At 34.8% G+C, this 25,835-nt stretch overlaps 1 protein-coding gene across 4 annotated transcripts in view; it reads left to right on the top strand.

The window, feature by feature from the left end:
• LOC145267071 (guanine nucleotide-binding protein G(q) subunit alpha) overlaps window positions 1–7,827 on the top strand; it is a 170,383-nt gene extending 162,556 nt beyond the window's left edge. For 3 of the 4 annotated variants that reach the window (XM_080123031.1, XM_080123028.1, XM_080123030.1), the window contains exon 9: window positions 7,224–7,480. In XM_080123031.1, coding sequence (XP_079979157.1) covers window positions 7,224–7,306 — 83 coding nt within the window. In that variant the 3' untranslated portion in view covers window positions 7,307–7,480. Of the gene's footprint in view, window positions 1–7,223 lie in introns of all 4 variants that reach the window. The other variant, XM_080123029.1, reaches the window with a different exon arrangement.
• Window positions 7,828–25,835: the final 18,008 nt, after the last annotated feature.

Here is a 25,835-nt window from a genome sequence, read left to right as displayed (position 1 = left end):
ATGTACAAAAATAATTATTAATAAAAAAAAATTTGTGAAAGGAAGCAAAATTACTATATTATGCTTACTAAAAAAAAAAAAAAGATATATTGACAGGGGAAATAGTTCATTTCTGTTGCTTACGTCATGTGATGAACGTAATTCAAAATGCTGGACAAAATTTATTCCCCCATATAAACTTTATTGAAAAACAGTTTGTCACAATATTTAATTCTGGTGCTACCAGATCAGGCTGCTCTGTGGCTTCCTGAGACGAAATGCACCTACATTGACGTTTTTTTTGTTTTCTGATCATTTTTGTAAAACTTAATTATATTCTGCAAAACCAAAAACAAAAACAACAGCCTATCTCCCTCCCCTTTTTATTTTATTTTTTCCTACCTTACTCCCGGTTCTGGATATGACCTTAAACTACATCCGATGGTGAGGTCCGGCTTACAGGCTTTGGGGAGTGTGGAGCCACCTCTTAATTGCCATTGCTCCCAGGTCCACCCTGACCAAAAAAACAACAACAAATATATTCTATTAAATTATTATTTTTTTTATTTATTTATTATTTTTTTTTTGCCCTGTCGGTAGGGCATGAGAACAAACTGACTGCCCCCTGCAGGGGGTAAAAATCCCTCAATGGGGCAACGAGTTAGCCGTGGGTTGCTACCCGTAATGTCTTAGGACGTGATCCTGGTGATTGAGCGAACCTAGACCAGGATACATGGAAGTTTAGGCACCGCAACACATTACTTTGGCCCTTACTTCAACTAGACGGGCGGTCGGAGAGGCCCGATCCGACCAATCGGCCAGTCACGCCAAGCCCCACCATATATTGCCCATTCCAAAAACTCACTACTAACACAACACATACACCCTCTCCCACAAATAACCCTACTCCCTAATATATGATGGAAAGCGGTGGCTGAGGGTCAATCAATTAGGTGTGAATATCGATGACGAGGCTGTAAACCCCTCAGGATTGCTACAGCTCCCATAGCAATATCAAAAGAGAACAGATAATCATTATGATACCACCAAAGTCGGTTATATCATCATTGTATCCCTGTGGAGGCTGGGCGAATGGGTTTCCCCCCAGGCTCTTCCCAAATAGGACTCCGAGATGGGTGGGGAACAAAGATAACGAAAAAAGAAAACAAAATATATGGCTTATTCCTCCCAAAAACCACCCAACCACCCAAAGAGAACTCACTCTGATGTCTCTGACATCAGTAGCTCTGAGGAAGAGACGATAAAACCAAGGAACTGAACATTTGTAGTAATAGAATCAATAGAGGAAACTCCTTTGAGCAAACTATCACCTTTTAAAATTGAAAGAAATCTTAAAACTTTAAAACCAAAGTCTATTAAAAAAACAATTTAACGGCAGCCTACTAATAGAAACCCATAACGAAGAACAAACTAAAGAAATATTGAAACTAAAATTATTTGAAAAAATTAAAGTCAAATGCTACAGACATCCAACCCTAAATACCTGCAAAGGAGTTGTGAAAAGCCACGAACTTGCACTTTGTCCCTTGGAGGAAATCAAGACAAACTTACAGAAACAGAATGTGTTAGATGTTCGTAGAGTCCAAATCAAAAAAAAAAACAGTGAGAAAATCGATACCAACACATATATACTAACTTTTGATTCCCTCACCATATCCAAAGAAGTGAAAGTTGGATATATGAAAATAAATGTAGACATTTATATTCCAAACCCCCTCCAATGCTTCAAGTGCCAGAAGTTTGGACACCATCAAGATCTGTGCACACGCTTACCAGTGTGTGGAAGATGTTGAGAAAGCGGCCCACACATTGACTGCAGAAAAGATTTCAAGTGTGCCAACTGCCTTGGAAATCATGGTGCTGGCTCTAGATATTGTGAAATATGGAAAAGAGAAAAAGAAGTGACTCAACTAAAACATACAAAGAATATATCCTACCCAGAGGCCAGGAAAATCATTGAAACTAAAACATATGCAGATGCAACTAAAAAAAACTACTCCAATCAATAATCAAAATGGTCATATACATGTAACGGATACAACTGACAAGAAAATTGATGTCCTAAGCAAACTAATAAAGGAAATGAAAGAACTAATAGAAGAAATGAGGAAAATGATTAGTGCAATGTCTGCAACCAATCCAAGGATAATATTAAGTAAAGACACTACTGAACCACAAAAAGAAACAAAACCACAAACCATTTCTACAAAAACAACCGAACAACCAGCAAACACATCACAAGCCAGAAAAGAATCAAAAATACCCCCAGACAAATAAACAAAAACAAACAAAAACAGGAAAAGAAAGATCCCGATCTATATCCCGAACAGGGACTCCGACAGAAAATAGATTTGAGGGATTGGAGACGATGGAAGTTGAACACAATTCCAAATGATGAACAAAATATTACAATGGAATATCAGAGGGATAAAAGCAAACCAAAATGAACTCACATTATTAATAACAAATATGAGCCCAGCACTTGTCTGTCTGCAGGAGACGTTTCTGAAAGAAAATAATACCATCAACATAAAACACTACACATATTACAACTACATAAAGATACAGACAGAGCTTCTGGAGGCACATCAATACTCGTGAAGAATGAAGTCCCTCAAAGACAAATAAATATAAACACAAACTTGCAAGCAATTGCAGTTCCAGTGACTCTACATAGAACTATAACACTTTGCTCAATCTACATCCCTCCAAAAGATACAATCAACGAAACTGAGATAACTCGATTAATAAAACAACTCCCTAAACCCTTTTTTCTACTAGGAGATCTCAACAATCACAATGTAATATGGGGAAGTAAAGAAACAAATAAAAAAGGAAAAGAAATAGAAAACATGATAAATAAAAATAATCTATGCCTCCTTAATAATCAAAACTACACCTATATGTACCCAGCAACAGGTACTTTCACCGCCATTGGCCTTACCTTATGTGATCCTTCCATATATATGGACTATGATTGGAAAGTACACAATGACACCTGTGGGAGTGATTATTTCCCAATCATCCTGGAAAGTCTAAGTACTAGTACTGAACAAAAAACACCCAAATGGAACCTACATAAAGCGGATTGGGAAGACTTCCAGGAACAGTGCAAAAACCAATTAATTATTGAAAAGAAAGATGAAGATGACCATTTGAACTACTTCATTAAAACACTCACAAACATAGCAAATAATACCATACCGAAAACAACCAAAACCAACAATCACAACAAACCTTGGTTCACAAAAGAATGCAGAAAAGCCATCAGAGCTCGACGAGCTGCCTTGAGAAAATTCGAAAAGTACCCAACAAGCGAAAATCTGGATTTCTTCAAAAACAACAGAGCAAAAGTCAGACGAATCATAAAGGAATCCAAAAGAACAACATGGAGAAATTATATATCCAAAATTAATGTGAATACCAAGGCAAAAACAGTTTGGAACATGATGAGGAAAATAGAAGGAAAGTGTAGTAGTACACCAATATCCCACATCTCTAAAGACAACAAAATATACACCGATCAAAAAGATATTTCCAATAACCTGGCAGATAATTTATCAAAAATTTCATCATGTGACAGACAGAGAAATTCAAAAAGATTAGAGAAAAGGAAGAGAAAAAGAAAATTCTATTTAAATCACAAAATACTGAAAAATACAACCAACCTCTTACCTTGCCTGAATTAAAAGAATCGCTAACCAAATCCCATGACACAGCTACAGGGCCCGATGAAACTCCGTATGAAATCCTCAAAAAACTTCCAGAAACCTCAATGAAATACCTACTTGAAATTTTCAATATTATATGGTCCAGTGGAAACGTACCTGAGACCTGGAAAGAGGCCACAATAATACCAATCCCCAAATCTGAAAACTCAAACATCCAATCCCAATCAAGTAACGTCTCAGATCCATTGAATTTCAGGCCAATAGCTCTAACAAGCTGCATTTGTAAAACCATGTAAAGGATTATAAACAAAAGACTAATCTGGTTCCTGGAAACAGAGAATCTTATTACAGAATTTCAAACAGGATTCAGGAAAAACCGATGTTCAATAGACCACATAGTCAGACTTGAAACCTTCATCAGAGAAGCCTTTGTAAGGAAGGAACATTTAACAGCAGTTAGCTGAATCCACTGTGAAAAATTTCCCCCACTCTATATCTGTGCCTAAATCAAAATGCGGATTCCATGAACAAAGCTTCTTTCTTAGAACTGCACGTCTGTGGAACTCTGTTCCGTTTGCCTGCTTCCCACCGGACTACAACTTGGATGTCTTCAAGTCCAATGTTAACAAATTCCTAATGAACCGCCCCCCCTTAAGTAAACACTTCATCAAATCTCCACACTAACGTAATATACTTGCAATAACCCTTATCCCTGAGTGGCTTCCGGGACTTTATAAGTGGTGATCACTGTGTAAAAAAAAAAAATAAATTAAAAGAAAAAGTGTTTTTTGACATGAAAAAAGCCTACGATACTGTGTGGAAGTACGGTGTTACAAGGGATCTGAAGGCGCTTGGACTAAAAGGCAGAATGCCAATTTTTATTGAAAATATTTTAAAAAATAGACGGTTCAGAATAAAGGTTGGCACAGCTCTCTCGGACTTGAATGAACAAGGGAGTATACTGTCAGTGACCCTGTTCAGTATCCGAATTAACAACATTGTAAAAAACCTTAACCCTGGGGTAGATTGCTCCCTATATGTGGATGACTTCCTAATATGCTGTAGATATAGATATATATCTATAATAGAAAGGAAGCTTCAATTGTGCTTAAACAAACTAATGAGATGGACAGAAGAGAATGGATTTAGATTCTCCAAAAGAAAAACGAAATGCATGCATTTCTGCAAACTAAAGAACATGCATAATGATCCTGTCCTAACCATGGAAGGAATGCCCATACCAGTTACTGACCAGTACAAATTCTTAGGGATTTTATTTGACAAAAAGTTAACATTCATCCCACACATAAACTATCTGAAAAAAAATGTAACAAAGCTGTAAATCTTTTAAGAGTGGTAGCACATACCGATTGGGGTGCAGACAGGGAAACACTCCTTAAACTTTACAGAGCACTAGTCCGCTCAAAGCTAGACTACGGTTGTTTCATATATGGATCAACCCGAACATCATATATAAAAAGGCTAGACCCTATTCACCATACTGGCCTAAGATTGGTCCTAGGAGCATACAGAACCTCCCCCATGAACAGTCTATACACGAAGCACATGAACCCCCACTAGATCTAAGGTGAGAAAAGTTAGCCCTTCAATATTTACTTAAACTGAATTCTTGCCCAAACAACCCTGCATACCAATGTACCTTCTATCCTAAATATGAAGAACTCTTCAACATGAGAGGAAAAACTATCAAAACTTTCGGGCTCCGAATGAAGGAAAGCATTGAAGAATCGAAAATTCCAATCTCCAGCATTCACAACTTCATACTACCTAAAACACTCCCATGGACCATGAAACAAGTAGAAATAAAACTGAACCTAAACAAAAAGTCCAAATCTACCACAAACCCTATTGAATACCACGACAAACTTCAACATTTAAAATTACGATATTCAGACTACACCTTTATCTACACAGACGGGTCTAAAAGCAACAATCACACTGGATGTACAGCAACGTACCATAAAACCACAATGAAGAGAAATCTTCAAAATGAAGCATCTATATTCACTGCAGAGACTATAGTTATCGATCTAGCACTCAACATAATTTCAGAGGAAACCACCAAAAACTTCATCATTCTCACAGATTTTCTATCAGTCCTATTATCTATACAAAATCAAAAACAAGAAAATCCACTAACAACAAAATTAATAGAAAAATTAATATCCTTTCAACCACTAAAAACATTATTCTTGTCTGGATCCCCAGCCATGTGAGGATCAAAGGCAATGGCAGGGCAGATACAGCTGCAAAAAAATCTTCTCACCTTCCAACTGACAATTTTAAGATTCCACATACTGATAAAAGCATACATACAGGAAAAATGACAACTGCGGTGGAGTCAGCAAGAGGGCAGCAAATTATACTCAATCAAACCTAAACTTAAGGAACGATGTCCGGTCATCAAGAGATCACGCCGAGAAGATGTGATACTGACTCGGCTGCGCATAGGACACACCAACTTTACTCATTCTTATATACTAAATGGAGAATCGGCGCCAGAGTGCATCCCATGCCAGGAGACACTCACAGTAAAACATATCCTAGTTGGGTGTGATGACCTCGCCCCAACTAGAAAACTATATTATACAGAAAACAATATGGAGGAGCTTTTTGAAAAGGTCAACTCAACAAATATTCTAGCATACCTAAGGAAAGTAAATTTATATAAGAAAATTTAAGGAAATTTAAAGTCACCCAAATATACACATCCATGTATAAATACAACATTTGATTTCTTAGTTCGATTTTATAAAAAAAGGGAGGAAAGGCTGAAACCCCCCCCCCCCCAATAAAAAATATTTTAAAAAAAAAAAAGGACTCCGGCATTAAATGACCACATAGGTTGATATGCCGTAAAACCAATCAATCAATCAATCAATATTTAATTTTCTATCTTATCGTTTTCTGTAATTTTTGGATATGTTGCTATTTGCAACATAACAATTACATAGGTACCATTTGTGTTACTTGAAATTCAATTTTTTTTTTTCGTTTGTATGATATACAACCACCAAAACTGAATTTTCATTAAAAATTTATTTAATTGATTTTTTTTTCTTTTTTTTTTTTTTGAAAAGAAAAATAAATTGTCCTAAAAAAATTTTTGTTTTCTGTTAAAAAGCTGCCTTTTTTTTTTTTTTTTTTTTTTTTTTTTTTTTTTTTTTTTTCCCCCTCTCCATTTTGATGTCAGTTTTTTCTGCATCAGCAAAAGTTGGTTTTGTCTGATTCAATACATGTACTCTACCTAATTTTTAAGTGTGGAGAGAAAGAAAATTAGAGGAACCTCCAGGATTCAGTTTGAAAACTTTTGCTGGTTTCAGTCAAATTCTAGTATGGAGATTTACAGATAAATAGTTCTGGGTCTATTTGGGGGGGGGGGGGGGAGTTTGATGTTCAAAAATCCATTGACTGGATTCTTTTCCTTTTTTGTTGTACCTTTTTTGAGGTAAGTTTGAATACAATTATTTCCTAAATTCTTACCTTTTCGCTGACTGAACTCATGATTTCTGTCTTTTCTCCATATTTCAGATACTGAAAATATCCGATTTGTATTCGCAGCTGTGAAAGATACAATTTTACAACTTAACTTGAAGGAGTATAACTTGGTCTGATTGTGGGATGTACAGCAGCGGGCCCCTGGCGCCAGCGGGCTAAATTACCGATGGCCGGCCGGCGCGGCCGCCACCCTGCCTACTTTCTGCTCCTCAGCAGCGTCTTTTGTCAAAGTGTCCTTCACCTTGATAATGACTAAATGCATTTGAAACAAAAAAAAAAAAAAAGAAAAACCTTAAAACAAAAGTCGTTGTTGTTGTTGTTATAAACGACAACTAATATGCCAAACTTTATTTCCCCTGCCTCGCACTTAACTTTGTGGGTAACCGACACCAAAATTTGAGAGTGACTATCACCCCAGACAGACACGGCCAGCAGCGGCAGTTGAGTTGTCTGGTTGGTCGAAATGCTATCGTCTGACTTGCGGTTTGGTCATATACAGAGATTAGAAATTAAACTCGAATGTTTGAGTAAAAAAAATTAAAAAATTTAAAAAAATTTATAGAGTCCAGTAAAAACAAAAAAAAAAACTTTAAAAAAAATAAAATAAAAAAATTTACAAAAATAATTTTTAAAAAATCATCTAAAAAAAAAAGATTAATAATTCCCCCCACCCTAATTTAAATTTTTTTACTATTTTAAATTTTTATATAATTTTATCTCCTTTCTTTTCATTTTTTTTTTTTTTATTTCTTTTCAAATTTCTTTTTATCTTTTTTATTTTATTAACTTTTTGTTTGTGAAAGCCAGTCTATATGTTTAACTGTATGGCAATTGACTATTGTGTATTGAGATTCATCATCTCTTTGTACATTGTCGGACTGTACAGGAAACATGTATGGTTAAATATGAATGTATACCTTTTAAATGTATGTTTGTGTGTATGACACGTGCACATACACACACACACACACACATATACATATATATAAATGTGGGTGTGTGTGTGTGCGCATGCTGTTTGTGTGTGACCATTTAGATCCGTGTGAGTGTGTACTTTGTATATACAAATGTATATACAAAATTTATGTATATTATATGCACAATGTAGCCCTGCCAATCAGTGTACAGGCCTACACATCCATCCAACATTATACAAAAAAAATTTTTTTAAAGATATCCATGTGATATGCAATTCAGTCGTATCACTGTGTGTGTGTGTTTTTGTGTGTGTGTGTGTGTGTGTGTGTGCACGCCTCCCTTTGATTTCCTTGTCTCTTTTCAACACCCTCCTCTTTCCCTCACACACATCTATCTTCTACAGGCATGCATCTTGTTTTTTTTTTTTTTTTTTTTGGAGGCGGGGGAGGTTCCGACAGGTGGATGGATCTGCCGTTGACATTTTTTTTTTTTTTTTTTTTTTTTTTAAATGAATTTTTGATATTCTTGTAAAGCCCATCATCCTCTGGAGGGCCTTCTCAATCTTTCTCCCTCATCCCTCACTTCCACTCTTCCTACTCCTTCTTTGACCATAAAATGTTTTGATTGGTCGAAGAAAAAAAAGCATGTACATTTTTTTTTTAATAATAACCAGACTAGTTCAGAGTTGGTGGTAAAACCCTTCCCTATTTTTGACCCCATTTTATTGTCATTCTTGGAGACAAGCTCCCTCCCTATCATCCTCTGCAGAACTACTTTGTTTCATTATCTATATAAGCCCTTCTCCCTCGTTACATCAGTTCTGAATGACAAAATCAGTGCAATTACTACCTACAGATAGACTAATAAAACACACACACACACACACACACATATATAGTGACTGTAAAATTTTATATGAACTAGGCTTTATTTAATTCTTATATTTCGGTACAATTTAAGCTTTCTTCCGATATGCAAGAACCAAGAGAAAAGAAAAAGGTATTTTTACATCAGAGATAACGTTTCAAAAGAACAGGAAGATTTTAAGAGTTAAGCTAATAAAAGCAAAAATATTGATTTGGCGGGCTTTCACAGTATCGGTAGATAGGCTTAAACTGACATTTCTTCAACTGTTTTAAATTTTGACTTTATCTGCAAAAAAGTTTTCCTCGAAGGTGGAGGAATTGTTTAAAGATTTAAATCACATTGCATGAGTGTGGCTATGTGTACAGACTGTACCGAAACGTATACGAACAGAATAGAGCTCATATTGAAGTCATTATGTATATCATGCTGTAAGGTATTTCCCCCATCCCACTTTTTCTGCATATATATATATATATATAGTTAGTTAGTTAGTTGCTATATTTATAAGGGGACAGTGGTGAATATCAGTGGTAGAGCTTAAGTAGTTTCAAGACTACAGATTAATAGCACATGGGAGAACTGGCAATTTCTCGCAGGAACCAAATGGTCTGATGAAATAAAGGGGGAAATTGCCAGTCACTATATAAGCTGTTAAAGCCCATGTCTATGGTTTTCGGACTTTTATATATAGAAATATACGTACATACCTATTCTTTCCATCACAGACCAAGACGCACATGATGAAAGAAAATAAAACAAAATTGTTTTAATTTTTGCCGCTGACTTGCGTGTTTTAGCAAATTAGCCATGTATTTAGAAAAGAAAAAACCCTTTTATAAATTCATTTCATTTACTTCTATATTATTTTTATTATTGGATTTTTTTCACAGATAATTTTTAAATACGCTTTTGGGCAGTTTCGAAAGTAATTTTGCGAATACGTCCGATACACTTACAAATATTTTCTTGCAAGACAAAAATGCAACTACAAATACTTCTGAGCAATGCCGGGTCGGGACCGCTAGTATCATTTTTTTTTTTTTTTTTTTTTCAACTTGATTACAGTTGTCTTTTAGTTTGTACAGGCTTATCTCCCCCTTTAAATTGTATTTCTCCCACCACCACCTGCTCTTCTTGTACTCTCTTTCTCTCTCTATTTATCTATCACCCCTACCCTCACCCTTATGGATTTAACCATATTCTGCTCCCCTCTCTACCCCCACACACACACATTATTGGATGGTCTTGGATGAGTGGACAAATGCTCTACAGGTCATTGTGATAGATCAACCTATGAAGTTTTTTGTTTTGTTTTTTTTTTTGTTTTTTGTTTTTTTTTTCTAATTTGTGAGTGATAAAATTGTTTTATAGGTTTTTAAACTCTCTATTGCAAAAACAAATAAAATAAAAATAAGAAAAAGACAAAAAAAACTTTTGTATGTCTACATTTTTATTTCTTTACATTATTTTTAAATTTGTATTGTTTTTTTGTTTTTTTTTAGTTATTTGTCAAAAGCCCCTCTCGCCCCTTCCCCTCATACACATAATCTTAAAAAAAAAAAGAACCTCCCCCATATTTTTTTATTTTGATAACCCCATCCTCATGTACCCTGGTGAAACTTTCTTTTAAATCACGATGTGCACTGGTGCATTTTCCAAAAATGTGTATTAAAAAAAAAATGCGCACACACACACACACACACACACACACACAAACACACAGGCATGAGACTCTTGTTTCTCCTCCCGCCCCCGCACATTCCTTTCTCCCCTCCACTAACGGCTCCTCACCTACTCCCACCTTTAAAAAAAAAATGTTTCATAAATTATTTCCAGGTGAATTTATTAGCACCACTGACATGTTATAAAGGTGTTTTTTTTTTTGTTTGTTTGTTTTTTTTTTTGTTTTTTTTTTTGTTTTTTTAAATTATTGTTTACAATTTAAGAAGTTCCCCTAAAAAAAAAATCTATGGAGCTGGAGTTTTTTTTTTTTTTTTTTTTTTGTACCTTTTGATAGAAACCTGCTTTCAATCTTAAAACAAAGTAAACCAATCCCCCCACCCTTCTCATTTGTTTTGAGGGCAGAGATTATTCCAACATTTTGGTGGTGTTGATGATGTCTATGGCAGCATGGACTTTTCACTCGGTAAAGAAGGTCTCGCTCACTTCAATCTGTGTAAATTTTGTTTTTAATTGAATTTCTGGTGGGGAGGGGGGTGTATACATATATATATATATATATATATATATATATATATATATTGTTTTTCTTACTTGGCTCTTAACTCCCTTCCCCCAGTTCCTACACGCACACTTCGATATTGCGACCTTTCTTCTTGACAGGGCCCCCTTCCTCTTCCCGAACCCTATCCTGCTGTCAGTGCGCACATGCACGCACGTGCACTTGTTGATGATGATGATGATGTTGTTGTTGTTGTTGCTGCTGTTGTTGTTGATGATGATAATGTACAGTCTCATGCCTGTTGTTGGTGCATTACCCATGAGTAATAATGGCCGTTGGAGATATTTGGCGATTTTGCTGGTAGTTCCTTTCCCATTTGAAGCTGTCAGTTAAACCAATACTTGTTTTAAGCAATTTTTAACAGGTTCTTTACCTATAACAACCCTCCCACCCAGCTTAGTGGTGAGGAGGAGGGGAGTGAGGAAGAAGAAACAAATGGACCCCACCCCACCCACCACCCACCTTCTGCTCTCTGCCCTTATTTTTTTATTTATTTTTTTATTTTCTTTTTTTTAATGCTGTCAATTTATTGTGTTGATAGTTTCAATGCCGCCAAAAATTTGCATCAAAAGGGGATGACACGCTTTTCATCAGACGAAATAACTCTCTCTCTCTCTCTCTCTCTCTCTCTCTCTCTCTCTCTCTTTCTTCGACACCTCTTCCCCTCCCCATCTCTTTCTTTCTATCTCCTGTGGGATCAATGGTCAGAACCTTCTGGTATTTCTGTGATTGACAACATAACTCCCCGCGCCATTCCATGCCGCAAATCATCATAGTGTAGTAAAAGCAAGGGGTGGAAGGGGTAGTTCTTATAGGCACAGATCTAACTGCCCTCTGGGTAAGCTGAACTCACCGAACCAATCAAGAAAGCCACCCCATTCTCAAGGGTCTAATTTTTTATTTATTATTTTTTTATTATTTTTTTTTTTTTTTTTATAAACAAGACTTATTTTCTTATGGTTGAATGTTTTTGTGATTTCCTTGAGAGAGAATGTGGTAATAGTTAGCTACTGTACTTTCTAACTTCCAGTGTCTGCTACTGGAAGCGGTGACAAGGCAAATCAGTTTCTTCACTTTCTTCTCTCACGCTTATATCCCTACATGCAGTCTTTTTTTTACTTAATAATATATTTTTTTTGTCTTATTTTAATTAAGAATTGAAATTTTTTTTTGTATTTAAAGAATTATTGAAAGCACGTTTAAAAATTTTAATCAAGAATTTTTGAAATTATTGAAATTATTTTATTTTTTTATTTTTTTAAAGAATTACTGAAAAATCTTAATTTTTATTGTATATTCTTTTCAGTAATGTCATTTTTTTTTTTTTTTTTTTTCATTTTCAATTTCAATAAATCGTTTGACTCTGAAGTAGGGAGCTACTATCGGGGACATAAGCATATCAGTACAGTTGGGAAAGCAGTATCCCGGAAGGAAGTTACAAAGACTTGCAGTTCTGGAGAAGAAACTATTGGAGTAAATTCATTGAGTACATAGGTTGAGAAGTGTCCTCACACACACATTCTCACTTTTATAGATGTAGATTTTTCAATAATGTCCTTTTCTTCTATTTTATTTCAATAAATCACTTCACAATAGAAATACAGAAGAACAATAAAAGTGAAGGAACTGATTTGCCTTGTCACCTCTTCCGGTAGCAGACACGCCGGGAGTTAGGAAGTATGTTAGCTGACTATAACTAAGAATATCTGTTACCCTTCAAAAATTTACTTTACTCTTATAGAAAATAAGAAATCCCTTTCCAGTGATGCTATTAACAACTCCCCCCCCCTCTTTACACTCACAAAAATCTTTGTTTGAAATGATGATGATGATGATAATGATCCCAATGTGTGTAGATCAGATCTTGTTGAACAAAGAAGCCACATTCTCATATCCACATAACAATTTTAAGTAATTCACTTTATATATAAATTTTAGCTGTCAAACTTGAGCTTTAAGCGAAAGATCTCTATTGCACCCCCCCTCCTCCCAACCTATCACTGTTATTTACAAATTAATTCAAAATATAGATGCATATAAAAAAAAAACAAAGACTTTTCAATTTGTTGTTGGGTGGGGGGGATTCCTTGATATGACAGAGGTAGATTCAAAATTATTGTTTTATGGCGGTAAAATGAGTCTGTTTTGCTGATCTAAAGGAAACCATCATATTTGATTTATTGTTTTTTGACTCCCAAAGTTGGATCTAATAAAAGGACAAATCAAACTTTGATTCTGACTAGCCAACTTTCCGTTGTTATTGTTATACTATATAAATTGTAATAGATTAACATACTTCACTTCATTTTTCTTATATAACTTCTAAAGAAACGATTTAACAATTTGTACATATTAATGTAGAAATTGTTACATTATCTCTTTAAAAATCATATATGGGAAATAACTCTAATTCTGAGGATTTTTTCCATTTAAGATTTATTAACTGTTACTTTTTTTTTTTGTTGTTGTTTTTTTTCCATTCAAGATTGATTGTTACTTTTTTCATTTAAGATTTAACTGTGACGTTTTTTGTTTTTTTTTTATTCTTTACTTTTAGTTCTATTGTAATGTAGATTTTTAATATAAATTCAAAATAATTGATTCTGATAAGCCCGTTTTCAGTTGTTATTGTCATACCACATTAATTGAAATAGATTAACATACTTCACCAGATATACTATAATGTAAAAAGTCACTTTGTGTGTGTGCGAGTTCCTTCCTCATAAGCTCTGCCATTTCGGAACCTATCTTTTGCAAATTTCACACAAAGCTAATTTATGCATCTGGCAGTATTCTTAGATAGGTTTTGTACAGAAATTCATCCAATAAGTATAGAAAATCTAAAAAAAAAAAAAAAATCTTAATAGCTTTTATCTCTTATAGTTAAAAAAAAAAAAGAATGTTTTACATTACAGCAGCCAAGGGAGGTAATAAAATCTTAGCAAATCTTTTCTTCTTAAAAAAAAAAAACAACAGATTTATTATAATCTGGAAATATAGCTTAGTGGTAGATCATTCGACTACAGATCGAATGATCCCCTGCTGAAGCCTGGATGTACTTTGCCATTTTATTTTAATTTTTTTTTTTTTTTTATTATTAATGAGTTCAATTTATGATGAAAGAAGAGTTCGCTGCAAATCATTTCTTTGTATATTTTAAAACTAAACATTAATCAAACTTTTCCAGGACATTCATCGCCAACCCCAAATATCAGCTGATGTGATATTGTAAACAAACCTAGATGGGATTTGATAAATAACATTATCATTATTATTTTTTAATTTTTTTTACAAATTAATCCACTGGATAAATTATTCCTTGTAATTTATAATCAATAGAGGATTGATTCTTCTGACTGCAATTTAGTCGTCTTCAAGTCCAACGTAAACAAATTCCTGTTGAACCGTCACCTTAAGTAATCCAATGTAACAAATTTCCACTAACCATTACTACAATATTATCCCATTGACTACTATACACTCAGTAACCCTTGTCCTCGAGTGGCCTCCGGGCCTTGATAAGTGGTGACTCCTATGTAAAAAAAAAGAAATAAATAAAATAATACACGATCTGCATAAATTAAAGTATCATATTTAAACATATTGTAAAACCAGGCAACCAGCTAATTTATTAATATATACAAATTGTTAAATCGTCACTGTAAAAACTTTAAAAGGGGAATAACTGTAATTCTTTTAGCTCGTTATTGTTTTATTATTGGCTCACATGGAGCTTTCACACAGATCATCAAAGAAATTGAAATTGAAAACCTGTGGTGTTCCCTGGAGGTTGAGTGACAATAAGCCTCTCCAGACGTCCAGCACTCTCCACCTCCTTCGATAGCATTTGCAAATAAATTTGCGTTAACGCAACAGTCTCTCATCAATGATTCTTGCAGGCAGCGGTCATTAGCCTATACTGGGATTTGAGTGGCACTAAGCCTCCCCAAAGTCCCAGTTCTCTGTGCGCTTGTCCAGCGGAGGTTTAGTCAGTGCTCTTTCCTCGGTCTTTCCATCCTCCGTGACCCTTCTTGCCTATTATTATTCAAGATTTATTAACTCTTATGTTTTCTTTTTTTTTTTTTTTTCAACTTTATCACTATAAGTTCTTTTGTAATGTAGATTGACCTAAATTCAAAACAAGGTTCATTTTTTGCTTGGACAGTGAACAACAAATAATTGTACTGTTATAGAACATGGAAATGGAACAAAAATTTGAATGTACCAGATTTTGGTCAGTTGGTTTTAGCTAGTTTATCCTAAAAAAAGAAAAAAAAATTAATTGATCAACATATTTTTACAGCTTTACCCTGGTAAAGTCGGTGGTGATTTTGAAGTCGGTTTTCAAAAGTTTCTGGTTTAAATAAAAATGTCAAGTAATAGCTTTCCACCACCCCTCCCCAACTGGTGCATCTCTGTCATATCGAAGAACCACAAAAACTGTGCTTGAACCGTTTTTCGTCCAATCATTTTGTTTAAAAAGTCTTTTTTAAAAAAAATGATCCCACCTCCGACAAAATCCGATGATTTGAGAGTAAAAAGGTTTTAATGTCTAAAATTAAAAATGTTAACGAAAGATAAAAAGGTGTTTTTATTTTTTGATTCTACGCTGTTATAAGTAAGAAAGAAATATATATATATATATATATATATCTCAGCAGACTTTTTTTAATGAGGTATGAACCCTCCGGGGGAGGGGCTACTCCTATCCCCTAAACACTCCCCACCCAAGAAACAATTATCCAGACTTTAATGAAGTTGGTTATTGATGGAATAATCTCGAGGATTTAAAAAAAAAAAAAAAAAAAAACAATATTCTGTATCGCACAAAAATGCCTCGCTGGCAAGACTCAATTTTTTTTTTTTTTTTTTTTTTTTTTTTTTTTTTTTTTTTTTTGTGATAACAAAAAAAATACAAAACCCCAAAAAAATATAAAAATTTAAAAAAAATATATATAAGAGAGAAAGAAAAAAAACAAGTTTAGATGGAAGATAGAAAAAAGTATATATATATATATATATATATATATATATATATATGTTTGTGTATGCATATATACACACCCAATACATCAACCACATATTCTAGTCTATATTCGTTGGTATGTTGTTTGTCTATATTAGATAGAAGAAAAATAAATAAATATTAAGAAATTGAGAAAAGACGATTTTTTATTTTCATTTGTAAAAAAAAAAAGAAAAAATTTTAAAAATATTTAAAAAAAAAAAAAAAAAAAAAAAAAAACTCTAGGCATGCCTCTAAAAGAAATTTGTAATTTTTGTCAAATCTTAATTTTATTTTTTTATTTTTTTTAAATTTTTTACCTTTATTTTATTTATCCATCGCAATGGCGGGGAGGGGGTGTTGAGGGAGTGGACGGGGGGGGGCACTTGATGACAACTAAAATAATTGCAACTACTACTAACGTTCTCAGTCTAAGAGACTTTTTTTTAATTATTGCCCCTTGCCCCTCCAGCTCCTATGATGCCGCTTCTTTCCCCTCCCCCCCCACCCACGCCCAAATTGCAGAACACATCAGCAACTCTAAACATGTCTTGTGTTCCAGTTTTTGTCTGATTGGTGTTTAGTATTTTAATTATTTTGTTTTTTCTTTAGAGAAAAAAGGAAAATATTTTTTTCTCTTCATATTTTTTTTTTTATTTAATTTTATTAGGATGCTATAAAACCGTACCCCCCCCCCCGGGCCGCCCAATCCACGAAAAAGCGATATTACGATCTGTATATTTGTTATCTTTTATTTTAAAAAAAATTTATGATCAGCTTTATTTTTTTTTTATTTCAAAGCATTTATGATAATTGCAGAATTGTATTAAACATGGAATTCCCAGTATTACTGCCCTATCTCTCTCTTACACTTCTCTTTCCTCTAAAAATAAAACCCAACAAACAGCTGTCTCTCTGTCCTTTTCTCTCTCTCGCCTTTCTCTTCCGCCTTTTCTCTCTCTCGCCTTTCTCTTCCGCCTTTTCTCTCTCTCTCTGCCTTTCTCTTCCGCCTTTTCTCTCTCTCTTGCCTTTCTCTTCCGCCTTCTCTTTCTATCTCATCTTTCTCTTTCGCCTTTTCTCTCTCTCTTTCGCCTTTGCGCCTTTTCTCTCTCTCTTTCGCCTTTGCGCCCTCGCGCGCCTTTTCTCTCTCTTTCTCGCCTTTTCTCTCTCTCGCTCGCTCTTTCTCGCCTTTTCTCTCTCTCTCTCTCGCTCTTTCTCGCCTTTTCTCTCTCTTTCTCGCCTTTTCTCTCTCTCTCTCTCTCTTTCTCGCCTTTTCTCTCTCTCGCTCTCTCTTTCTCGCCTTTTCTCTTTCTCGCTCGCTCTTTCTCGCCTTTTCTCTCTCTCGCTCGCTCTTTCTCGCCTTTCCTCTCTCTCGCTCGCTCTTTCTCGCCTTTCCTCTCTCTCGCTCGCTCTTTCTCGCCTTTCCTCTCTCTCGCTCGCTCTTTCTCGCCTTTCCTCTCTCTCGCTCGCTCTTTCTCGCCTTTCCTCTCTCTCGCTCGCTCTTTTTCGCCTTTCCTCTCTCTCGCTCGCTCTTTCTCGCCTTTCCTCTCTCTCGCTCGCTCTTTCTCGCCTTTCCTCTCTCTCGCTCGCCTTTCCTCTCTCTCGCTCGCCTTTCCTCGCTCTTTCTCGCCTTTCCTCGCTCTTTCTCGCCTTTCCTCGCTCTTTCTCGCCTTTCCTCGCTCTTTCTCGCCTTTCCTCTCTCTTTCTCGCCTTTTCTCTCTCTCGCCTTTTCTCTCTCTCGCCTTTCCTCTCTCTCGCCTTTCCTCTTTCTCGCTCGCTCTTTCTCGCCTTTCCTCTCTCTCGCTCGCTCTTTCCTCTCTCTCGCTCGCTCTTTCTCGCCTTTCCTCTCTCTCGCTCGCTCTTTCTCGCCTTTCCTCTCTCTCGCTCGCTCTTTCTCGCCTTTCCTCTCTCTTTCTCGCCTTTCCTCTCTCTCGCTCGCTCTCTCTCTCCTTTTCTCTCTCTCTCTCTCCTTTTCTCTTTCTCTCCTTTTCTCTTTCTCTCCTTTTCTCTCGCTCGCCTTTTCTCTCGCTCGCTCTTTCTCGCCTTTTGTCTCTCTCGCTCTCTCTCTCGCCCTATCCCTCTCTCTCTCTCGCGCGCACCTTCTCACTCTCCTCCTTCCTCTCTTTGTCACTGTCTAAGTAAAAGAAAACCCAACAAAAGCTGTCCTCTTCAAGACTAAAGATTCTAGTAAACCAATTTTTGGTGGCGCCATTGACTGTGCTAATTCAGTTGCACTTGGTGAGGGTGGGGAGAGCGATCAGATGAGTTGTAACCATTTTATCAATCTACCCTCACCTCCATACAAAAAAGAAAAATACCTTTTTCTACTCCTCCTCCTCATCATCTCTCACACCCTCCCCAAAAAACGAAACAAACACTTTTAGTCTTAGAGGTCAGCTTTTCTTGGATTTTTTATTTTTTGTTTGTTTTTCGTTAAATTTATAAATATATATATATATATATATATATATATATATATATATATATATATATAATCTCATTGTTAACTGTTGGCTTCTTCCTTTTTGATCTAAGCAAAATTCTTTTTGTCAGATTTTCCCCTTCTCCTGCCCTCTTTTTGGATTTCTTTTCTTACCCTACCCATGTCCCCATTTTTTTTTTTTTCTTTTATAAAAAATAATAAAAAATATTTGTGTTAGCAGGAGGGAGGGGGGTGGGCTTTGAAATGTTGGCAAAAAATTTTTACATGTATAGATGTTTGTTTTTTTTTTTTTTTATATATAATTTTACATATATATATATATATATATCATATATATGTGTGTGTATATATATATATTATATATGAAGTATGCATATCCGTATATATGCATAAACCTACTGGATCTAAGACGTTTTGTGTTTAACTATACATTTTATTGAAATAAAAAAAGATTTATTTAAAAAAAAACTATAGAGCTCGATTGTTTTAAATGCTACTTGTTTTGTGTGCATGCATCTACTAGATGATCCTAAATGATTTGTGTTGTTTTAGTTCGCCGGATTCAAAATTTGCATCGATCAAATATGGAATACTTGAATTTGAGCGATCAGGTCAAGTATCAAAGTATAAAAACATACCAGAAATTCCCATAATTCCATTTGAATCTAAATTTATTTGCAAATAAAAAAATAAAAATAACAAAGCTGAAAAATTATTCGGGTTTTCTGTCAGCCACTGAAGCGTGCAGGATAATATCAATATTGAAATGAAATTTAATGGCAAAGAATGGTGCAACAAGTGATGCGTGTAAGAAGACATATTTAAATCTATATTAAAGTTTGAATGTTTAAAGTTGTTTTTGAACATGGATATGGTAGACTTTATGGTAATAGTCGGCTAACGTACTTCCTAACTTCCAGCATGGCTGCTACCGGAAGCAATGACAAAGCAAATCAGTTCCTTCGCTTTTTTTTCCTTTCACATCTATATCTCTCCTGTGCATGAACTCTATTACATTTTTCTATAATATTTTTCCGATCGTTCTTTAATAATCATTGGAAAGGTTGTTTTTTCAGTCTTATTTTAATTAAGAATTATTGAAATTGTTTTGTATTTATTTTTTTTTTTGAAGAATTATTGAAAAAAGTTTAAAAATCTTGCGAGTATTAAGTTTTTTTTTCCAAAACACTTTGTCTTATAAGTATTAAAAAAATAAATAAAATAAAACTCTAGTTGAGATCGAAACCTAAAGACAGTTAAGTACAATAACCATTGGACCAATTTGACACGATCTTTAAAAAATGTTTCCCAACCACGTGAAACTGTTGACAAACAGATAAAAATCTAATAATTTCCAAGTTTTCTATTTTGAACCATTAGCAGCCCCTTATTTTTTTCTAGATGAAAACCCAATTAAAAAAAGTTTTCCATGTGTCCGAATACTCTATATACCAAATTTCAAGTCTAGATTAATTTTTTTTTTTTTTTTTTTTTTTTTCAACCCAAACAAGGCAAGTGCTACTCTGAAGTAGGGGGCTACTATCGGGGACATAAGCATATCAGTACAGTTGGGAAAGCAGTATCCCGGAAGGAAGTTACAAAGACTTGCAGTTCTGGAGAAGAAACTATTGGAGTAAATTCATTGAGTACATAGGTTGAGAAGTGTCCTCACACACACATTCTCACTTTTATAGATGTAGATTTTTCAATAATGTCCTTTTTCTTTTATTTTATTTCAATAAATCACTTCACAATAGAAATACTGAAGAACAATAAAAGTGAAGGAACTGATTTGCCTTGTCAGCGCTTCCGGTAGCAGACACGCCGGGAGTTAGGAAGTATGTTAGCTGACTATAACTGAGAATATCTGTTACCCTTCAAAAATTTACTTTACTCTTATAGAAAATAAGAAATCCCTTTCCAGTGATGCTATTAACAACTCCCCCCTCTTTACACTCACAAAAATCTTTGTTTGAAATGATTATGATGATGATGATGATAATGATCCCAATGTGTGTAGATCAGATCTTGTTGAACAAAGAAGCCACATTCTCATATCCACATAACAACTTTAAGTAATTCACTTTATATATAAATTTTAGCTGTCAAACTTGAGCTTTAAGCGAAAGATCTCTATTGCACCCCCCTCCTCCCAACCTATCACTGTTATTTACAAATTAATTCAAAATATAGATGAATATAAAAAAAACAAAGACTTTTCAATTTGTTGTTGGGTGGGGGGGATTCCTTGAAATGACAGAGGTAGATTCAAAATTATTGTTTTATGGCGGTAAAATGAGTCTGTTTTGCTGATCTAAAGGAAACCATCATATTTGATTTATTGTCTTTTGACTCCCAAAGTTGGATCTAATAAAAGGACAAATCAAACTTTGATTCTGACTAGCCAACTTTCCGTTGTTATTGTTATACTATATAAACTGTAATAGATTAACATACTTCACTTCACTTTTCTTATATAACTTCTAAAGAAACGATTTTACAATTTGTACATATTAATGTAGAAATTGTTACATTATCTCTTTAAAAATCATATATGGGAAATAACTCTAATTCTGAGGATTTTTTTTCCATTTAAGATTTATTAACTGTTATGAAGATGATAATGATCCCAATGTGTGTACGTAGATTCCATGAACAAAGCTTCTTTCTTAGAACTGCACGCCTGTGGAACTCTTTTCCATTTCCTTGCTTCCCAACTGACTACGACGTGGTTGTCTTCAAGTTCAACATAAAGTTCTTGATGAACCACCCCCTTGAGTAATCCAATTTACCAAATTTCCATTATTAACGATTACTACATTATTATCACATTGACGACTGTACACTCTATAACCCTTATCGTCGAGTGACCTCCGGCCCTTGATAAGTGGTGACTCCTATGTAAAAAAAAAAAAAAAATCATTGGGTGCATGTTTGAATAGGTGGTTCATACTGCGATGACTCCTCCCAACATTTTGTTGAATAAAGAAGCCACATCTCATATCCGCATCAGAACCTTTTTAGCAAATTCACTGTTTGCTTCTCGCTGCTTCCGGTAGCAGACACAATGGTATTTAGGAAGCATGTTAGCTGACTATAACCAACATCATCAGAGAAGCATGAACAAAACCAACAATCTTGCATCTTCTGCAGGTTTCCGTGGAAACCACAACTTGACGTTGAAGTAAAAAAAAAAAAAAATCCTCAAAAATTAAATTTAAATTACTGTTGCGAATATATATATATCTGTATACTAGAATCACATCTTGCAACCTCTGCCACTTGGATGAGAACAAATACTTTGTCTTTTAACTTGCTCTGCATAGGTAAGCATGATGAGCCGCGTCACCATCCTGGTTGTCAAGTGTTGAACATGTTCAAGTGTACGATATCTCTTTGACAAAAAAATATGAAACAAAATGGACTCTCCCGTTGAATCTCAGAATCTCAAAAGCATTTGACTTACATTTGTTATTTGGTTGACGCGATGGTTATCGCAGTCATATTGCATGTGAGTGATATGAATATATATTGGGGGAGGACGTCTTTGTCTCTCCTTCCTCGTGAAGTTACATTATTCATTATCCAAACTTTCTGCCGATTTAGGTCTGTTTTCCTGCCATTTTAACTAAAGGGAAGTAACTCTGATATATATATATATATATATATATATATATATATATATATATACAGGGTGTCCACAAAGTCTGGCTATATTATGTAGCCAGACTTTGTGGAAGCATCCTGTAGATTATGTAGCCAGACTTTGGCACCGTGTGTGTGTATATATATATATATATATATATATATATATATATATATATATATATATATATATATATACAGGGTGCCCACAAAGTCTGGCTACATAATGTAGCCAGACTTTGTGGACACCCTGTATATATACATAAGTAAAGAATATGCGACATATATATATATATATATATATGTGGTAATCGTCTCGGCTAAAATCGGAAAGTATTCTCGACGAATAAAAGTTTATCTTTTAATATGTTAATATATTTTACTTTTTAATATTTAAAAACGCAGTCAGATGATAAACAGTCACTCTTATGAAACTTCATGGAAAACGGACATGTAGATTTCTAGTTTATCGATTTGGGACAAACCAGATGTTTGATTTTTTTTATATATATAGTTTACATTTCTGAAATTTTTAGATGAGAATTGGTTATTCGTATTATTTGGATTTATAGGACTACTTTTCTCATCTTGATTGTCATTTTCACAACATTTCGATCGATGTAACCTTTGACCTTCTTCAGGTGTATCTTGTCAAGCTCGGGAATTTGGACGGAATTTCAAATGGAATTATTTACTTCACGGGGGTAGCATGCTTGCGTTCCATCAGCCATCACTGGATAGAAATCTCAAGTTATTCGCAATTGTATTTTTCAGTCGCCCACACTGAGAATTGAACCTTCAGCATTCACAAGAATATCACTTTTACAATTGATTTTTCCAAGTATTCTAACCACTGCGCGACAGGTTCTAGTAAAAATTATAGACAGAATGGTGGCAACTGAGACGACTCAAAGAAGCAGCACATATGCTGGCCAATAATCAATTACTAAGTAGACCTATTATAGAATTTAACACAATATGGGAACTGTTAATCAAAATAAAAATAAAAAAAAAAGAAAGAAAACAAAATACTGAGGATGGAGTTTAACTCCGAAATATATTTAAATTATAAATTTCAAACAAAGTAAAATATTTGTTTTATTTTCATAATATTGTGTTGTGATTTGCCTTTCGAAAGCACCTGACACATATTTTATTTCATGACTAGCCTGGATGCCCGGGTGTTTGGAGGTGTGTGTAGGCAAGCAGGCTCAAACCCGTACCGCGAAGGAGAAAAAGAACGTGGAACAAAAAACAAAAAGTGATGTCTTTGCTGTTGCGTCCATCACCAAACCAGAAGTGATCAATGCTTAAATTAAGGCTAGTCAATCAAAAAAAGGGGATGACTTTCGAAAATAGCGAAAAAAGCAACTCCTCCCTGTAGAAAAGTGCCCAATTGAGGGTGAAGGAATTAATGTTTTTAGCCAATTTTTCGATGTTTGTCATCCGAAGGGTTGAGTTTCAAAATGATACTGATCTCGAAAGTTTTAGGCAGACATACATACATACATTTAAACAGACAGGGAAGATTTATATTATTATATCAACACACAGTAATATGGCTTATCATTTTCACAATGTTTTGGTCAATTTAACTTCCGCTCTTCTTTAGATGTTCATTCTTGAAATTTAGAATCTTTTCGAATTTGAAAACTTAAAGGTATATGTTGCACAACTGATGATTCAATCTTCAATACAAGTGATAATAATTAAAAAAAAAAAAAAAAAAAAAAAAAAAAAGATAGCAATATTTAATACTTATACCCGGCCATGGCTGACAGAAGGAGAACAATCTACCATCATCATCATATTCGGTTTAATGTCAATTTTACATTCCAGTCTGTATTAGATGGCTTTAAGAAATTAGTTTCAAATTAACATAGTCAGATCTTTATCTCCCTGTTCTCTCTCTCTCTCTCTCTCCCCCTCCCTCTCAAATCAATCTTTATCACTCCCATGTTTTCTCGGCCTTCTCCTGCTAACCGACCCTACTAGATGCTTCTTGAGGTAGTTGACGTATCGATTTTTTTTTTTCTTTTCAAAGCAAAAACAACAGTGCTTACTTAATCATCATATCGAAAATAGTAATATATCCAAAAATTATGAAAATTCATGTAGAAAATTATAGTCAAGTTTTGTTTTTTAGGGTTTTCTTTTTGTTTTTTTTACAGAAAATTGGGAGAAATTGCATTTTCCTTAGATGTGAACACCTTGAAGATTGCGAATGCAGGAGACATACTTATCTCCCTTTTCACGACTTTAATGGCCAACGTACTGTTGTTGTTTTTTTGTTTTGTTTTTTTTGCTTAAATTCACATATTTAAAAATCTTTGCCAACTCTATCTTAACAAGCACCCCCTTCTATACTTTAAAGACCCCCTACTATACTTTAACGGCTCAACATCCAACGAAAATCTCCCATCTATTCTTTCGAATGGTGCCATACCATCAAAGTTTCCTGTTCTGCACACATCTCCCTAAACCGCCCAGATGTAATCTCCCTCTGAGGTCACCAGATCTCTAAGCCCGTCTTTAAAACTCCCGTCATAGATCCACTGTTTAATTATTCTTGTATCATTTCTGTCCATGCAACATGTGTCCGCACCCATCACTGGCCAGATTTCACTTGCATTCATATATATATATACACACACACACATCCATCGTATCATTCTCATATCATTTCCCTCCATGCAATGCATGTCCTCATATCATTTCCCTCCATGCAATGCATGTCCTCAACCTGGATGTCTTCAAGTCTAATCTAAACAAATTTCTGATGAACCGCCCCCTTAAGTGAACACTTCATTAAATCTCCACACTAACGTACTGTACTTGCAATAACCCTTATCCTTGAGTGGCTTCCAAGCCTTCATAAGTGGTGACCACCGTGTAAAAAAAAAAAAAAAAAAAAAAAAAAAAAAATGTGTATATATGTATACATATTCCATAGTCACTTTGATTGACAGCAGTAACGCTTCTAAAGAGGAAACTTTGCTGGTTCAGCCACGTTACAGCTCAGGAGAGTTCATCCAGGAAGCAATAACTCTAGAACTACTCCAAAGACGCTTGGGAGGCCAGCTGAAGACGTGACTACACTCCATCAAAGCCAACCACCATGATACTTTCCTCAGGTTTACAGTGTTCGCCGCTGGTTTTGAAACTGGCTGCCCATCAATATCTTGACTGCTGTGGACCATCATGCGTGGTCTACATTCATTCGGAATGCTGTGTATTCTATGGGAAGAGCAGGCTCAACCCATCCTACGTGAATGTCGTCTGAAGTCAATGCTCTGCTAGTTAGTAATGACTAAAGCTCATTGAATTTACTTCATCATCTCGCTATCTCACTAGCACTATGCTCCAATAGTATCATTTAGGGTAATAAAACTTTGTTCCTTATACTGTCCAAATTTAATCTTTCTCTGAGGTCATCTGAGTTTTTAGTGTCTCTTTTTGTCTATGGATTTTTGAGATAAGGATTGGTAATTTGTACTTTTTGGATTCTTCAGACTATTGTTCTCA

Source organism: Euprymna scolopes, chromosome 42, assembly GCF_053919585.1.
Source record: "Euprymna scolopes isolate OS-2025 chromosome 42, ASM5391958v1, whole genome shotgun sequence".
Taxonomy (NCBI): Eukaryota; Metazoa; Mollusca; class Cephalopoda; order Sepiida; family Sepiolidae; genus Euprymna; species Euprymna scolopes.
Note: the sequence above shows the minus strand (reverse complement) of the source record. Positions and strands in the feature narration are given on the sequence as shown.